This window comes from Camellia sinensis, chromosome 3 (genome assembly GCF_055761805.1).
Source record: "Camellia sinensis isolate YWXY chromosome 3, ASM5576180v1, whole genome shotgun sequence".
Lineage (NCBI taxonomy): Eukaryota > Viridiplantae > Streptophyta > Magnoliopsida > Ericales > Theaceae > Camellia > Camellia sinensis.
Window position 1 is genome coordinate 212,898,495 of NC_138963.1, and position 3,751 is coordinate 212,902,245.

Here is a 3,751-nt window from a genome sequence, read left to right on the forward strand (position 1 = left end):
AAAAAAAAAAAAAAACTTACTAATTTACTTAGATTCATCACTTAAGCATTGAAAGTCCCCAACTGACCACCTCAGCAGGACAATCTTAGATTCATTCGAGTCTTCACATTGTGTTAATATTTTTAAGAGCCATCTCATTCGTAGGTAATTTTTCCCCACTCACGTAGCACTGTTGTTTTTTGACCAAATTTCAGATTTAGCCGTTAAACCTCCCAAAGCCACTCAATTGTAATCCTTAGAATTTCATGGTCACTCTTTCAATTGACAATGCAAGAGATTGATATATAGTTGATACATACATGCATATGAGTAATATATAAACAAAGGAAGCAAGAAACAACAATCTACTAATAAGCTTATAGCTCTATGTGGCTGGAGAGGCTTCACTTCTTCAATTTGGATTTTATCTCTGCTCAAATTATTATCAAAAAGAACTACAATTATGGGTCATCTATTCTAACCACTATGCTTTGCAAATTTCAAGCCTCCACAAATTTTCTTCAAAACTTGGCCTCACTGTTAGCCTATTTACGGAGCAAAGTTGCCGATTCTAATTGTTGGAATGGACGCATCCTCTGTAGTCAAAATTTTAGGTATTGACATACCCCCAGAGATAACGATTTCTGCATCACATCAAATACGAAGACGTGTTACCCATTAGATTTATGGTTGGGAAGAATATCCCAGTATGCTTTGTAGTTTGTAACACATACCAATACACTCGCGAACAGATAAATTGGGCCTCATAATGTCATTTGAATTGACAAGGAAAATGTCTCCAAGGTAGAGGTGGTTGGATGGTACATAAACGCAGCAGAACTCCTCGTCGCCTGTATTCCTCCTAAGAATGACATTGGAAGTGATGAATCCGAATGCATATTCCCCAATTCGTGGATGCCTTATGATGGCCACTTCCTTGAAGACATTAGAGCTCTGATCTGTAATCATATTGAATATGAGAAAATTTGTTGATTGGAGTAGAGACAACAAAATGAACATACTTATCTATTACCTGGTGAAATTGCTGCACTTATCTGCTTTGAGGCGGCATAAATGTAGCTTACAAGTGGCATTTTCTTTATAAGCCATTCCCCAAGAGCAAGGAGAGAGGACCCCAACCACGAGGACATGAAAATGCCGACTAAGAGGATGAAAGTGATGGAGGTCATGAATCCAAGACCTGTGTGTTGCGTAATGAATCATATATATGTAACGAGAATAAAATTATTGGCTTTGACAATTATAAGTCCTTAATCATGCAAATTAATGCTATAAAGCTCAAATTCACAAGGATTTTTTAAGTCTTAGTCACCCTCTTTGATTTTGTTTTCAAAATCTGTTTTCTGAAAAATAAAAATAACTAGTTTGATTAGAGTGATACATTTGTAAGGACCAAGATATATTTATAAATGATCATACTGAACCAAGATACTTGTTGATAAACCATTCCCTCTCTAAATCATGAAAGTAAGATCCAAGAAAAGAGAAGTTTCTTCTATAAAGCATAAACATTTCAATTGTTTGACTACTAGAACAGTTGCCTTGTGAATTGCGGAAGATAAATGAAAGTACTTACCAATGAAATTGATCCCCAGATGATGGTAGATCGGAGAGAAGAAATCCACCAAATGAATGAAACTCCAAGTGAAGTAGCATGTAATGGCTATTGGAAATAGAATGACACTGCAACAAATGTCAAAATTTTTTGTTAATCATATTTAAGTTGTGACCCACCTGCTAAATGCTTCATGATAAGTGTATGCCAAAACACATTATATATAATCAAATACTTAGATATATGATTTATCCCAAAAACAACTACAATTTCATGATCCTATTAAACCATGAACCAACCAACAATTGTAACATTCAGGACGAGCACATGTGAAGAGAGGAAGTACAACTCTACAAGGCAAACTTCACATAGACTTCCTCATGGAGCCAATGAATCATGCTGTGTAGAAGTTTTCTGGGCAGTAAAATCTCATTTTACTAGTTTTACCACCACAAAGATATCACCAAACACATCACCTTTTTTTTTTTTTTTAGAACAAAAATAATGGGTGGTACGATCTCATTCTTTTATTTACTAGCTTCATTCTAAGTATCATGGCAAATATTTTCTGCATAATTATTTTTTTTATTTTGAAAAACATAAAATCACTATAAAGGAATCAACTAAACCCAATGAATCATAAAAAAGAAGAGGATTTACCATCCTGACATAAACTTTCTCCAAGCCCAGCTGCGAATGACTTTGCAGAATGCCTATGCAAGTCACAATAAAAGGCCTTAATTAGTTACTCCAATATTGAGGATCAGATCAAATGGTGATATATACACAACAGTCCCATGAGTTACAATCAAACAAAATTACAAAAAAAAAACACAATTGCCATCTATACCACTTAAACATTGACCTTTGATCAAAATACAGACATGTGAAGTTTATATAGTTACATGATCACATAACATGACTCTAATATAAAGGTATCCAATTTATCTACAATAAATTACGAAATAAGACACTAGATTATAGTGTACTTGTGCCTGGGAGTCAAACATACAAAATTTGCAATATGTTTTGTATCAAGAAGTCTGCCATTTAGCTTGAATACTCAATAAATGAAGTTCCTTCTTTACCCTTGGGGTCATGGTAGATGACTTAAAATTTTCAAATTCAAGTTCAATGAATAATCAAGGAAAGTACATATTTAAATAGTTAAATTTATGATTAAATTAATTTGAATCAAGAGAGTCATGTTTAATCAGGATTATGCAACTCAAAATATTTGAAATATTTTACTGTAAAACAAATACATGTGATTTGGAGCCAAATCAATCCCAATAACAAAATTATACATATAATACAGAAATAAAAAGAGGAATTTGGGTTGAGACCAGATTATAAATTGTCAAATTCATTTTTTTTTTTTTTAAGTGTATGAAAAATTCATTCATTGAGCTGGAAGGTTGTGTGAAATAAAAGGCATAACCAAAACGGAGCTGCATTTGAGTAATCACATCACAGTCTATGATCCTTTCAATGTTTCATATTTCTTAGAATTTTTTTTCCCAAGAACCAAACAAAAATGGGAAAGTTTGGGGGAATGAGAGAAATCAGACCTCTCTGCCGGAATGATAATGGGAAGGAGGAGCAGAGGCGGTGGTGGCCGCGGACGGTGGCTTTGATCCTCCATTTCCGGTGGAATTCGCGACCGGAATCAGAAGTTCCAGATCTCTTTCCCTCTCTCTCGTCCCCATTTTTTTGTAATAAAATTTTCACTCAGATTTTAGTTTTCTGTTTCGAGCTCTTCGTAAGTTCGTATCGTAACGGATGGTTACGGTTAGTTGGACACTATGGTATGACGACATCGTGTCCTTAAAGCGGCGTCGTTTTTGTGACTCTCTGGGATGTGGTTCTGCTTCGAAGTAATTGTCAGTTCCGAAAAACTACAAAACAGAGGAAACAAGGAATGACACGTGTGATAAATTTCTTCGCACCAAACTAAACCTAAGCTTTAAGTCACATAAAAAAAACAGTAATAATAATTTACAAACAAATCCTAAGGTTTGTTTAAAATATAAATTTATTTTTAGAAAAAATTATTTATAAGTCCTATTAGGAAGACTTATATTACATATGGTCTTATTAAAAAATTTATGTTCCCATAAGTCCTGTAGGAAGTTTGTTGACACATTTACCCTCAATATTAGTTGTTAATATCATAAATAATAGTAAAACCATATA

The 3,751-nt window shown here is 33.9% G+C and overlaps 1 protein-coding gene across 1 annotated transcript; it reads right to left on the reverse strand.

Moving 5' to 3' along the window:
• Window positions 1-229: 229 nt before the first annotated feature.
• LOC114305655 (protein LIKE COV 3) lies at window positions 230-3,453 on the reverse strand. The gene is made up of 6 exons (XM_028250786.2): window positions 3,127-3,453; window positions 2,216-2,268; window positions 1,577-1,683; window positions 1,013-1,180; window positions 714-938; window positions 230-623 (listed from the first exon to the last, which is right to left on the reverse strand). The coding sequence occupies exons 1-6, from the start codon at window positions 3,262-3,264 to the stop codon at window positions 529-531; spliced, it is 786 nt and encodes a 261-aa protein (XP_028106587.2). The 5' UTR covers window positions 3,265-3,453; the 3' UTR covers window positions 230-528.
• Between the last annotated feature and the right edge of the window lie 298 nt (window positions 3,454-3,751).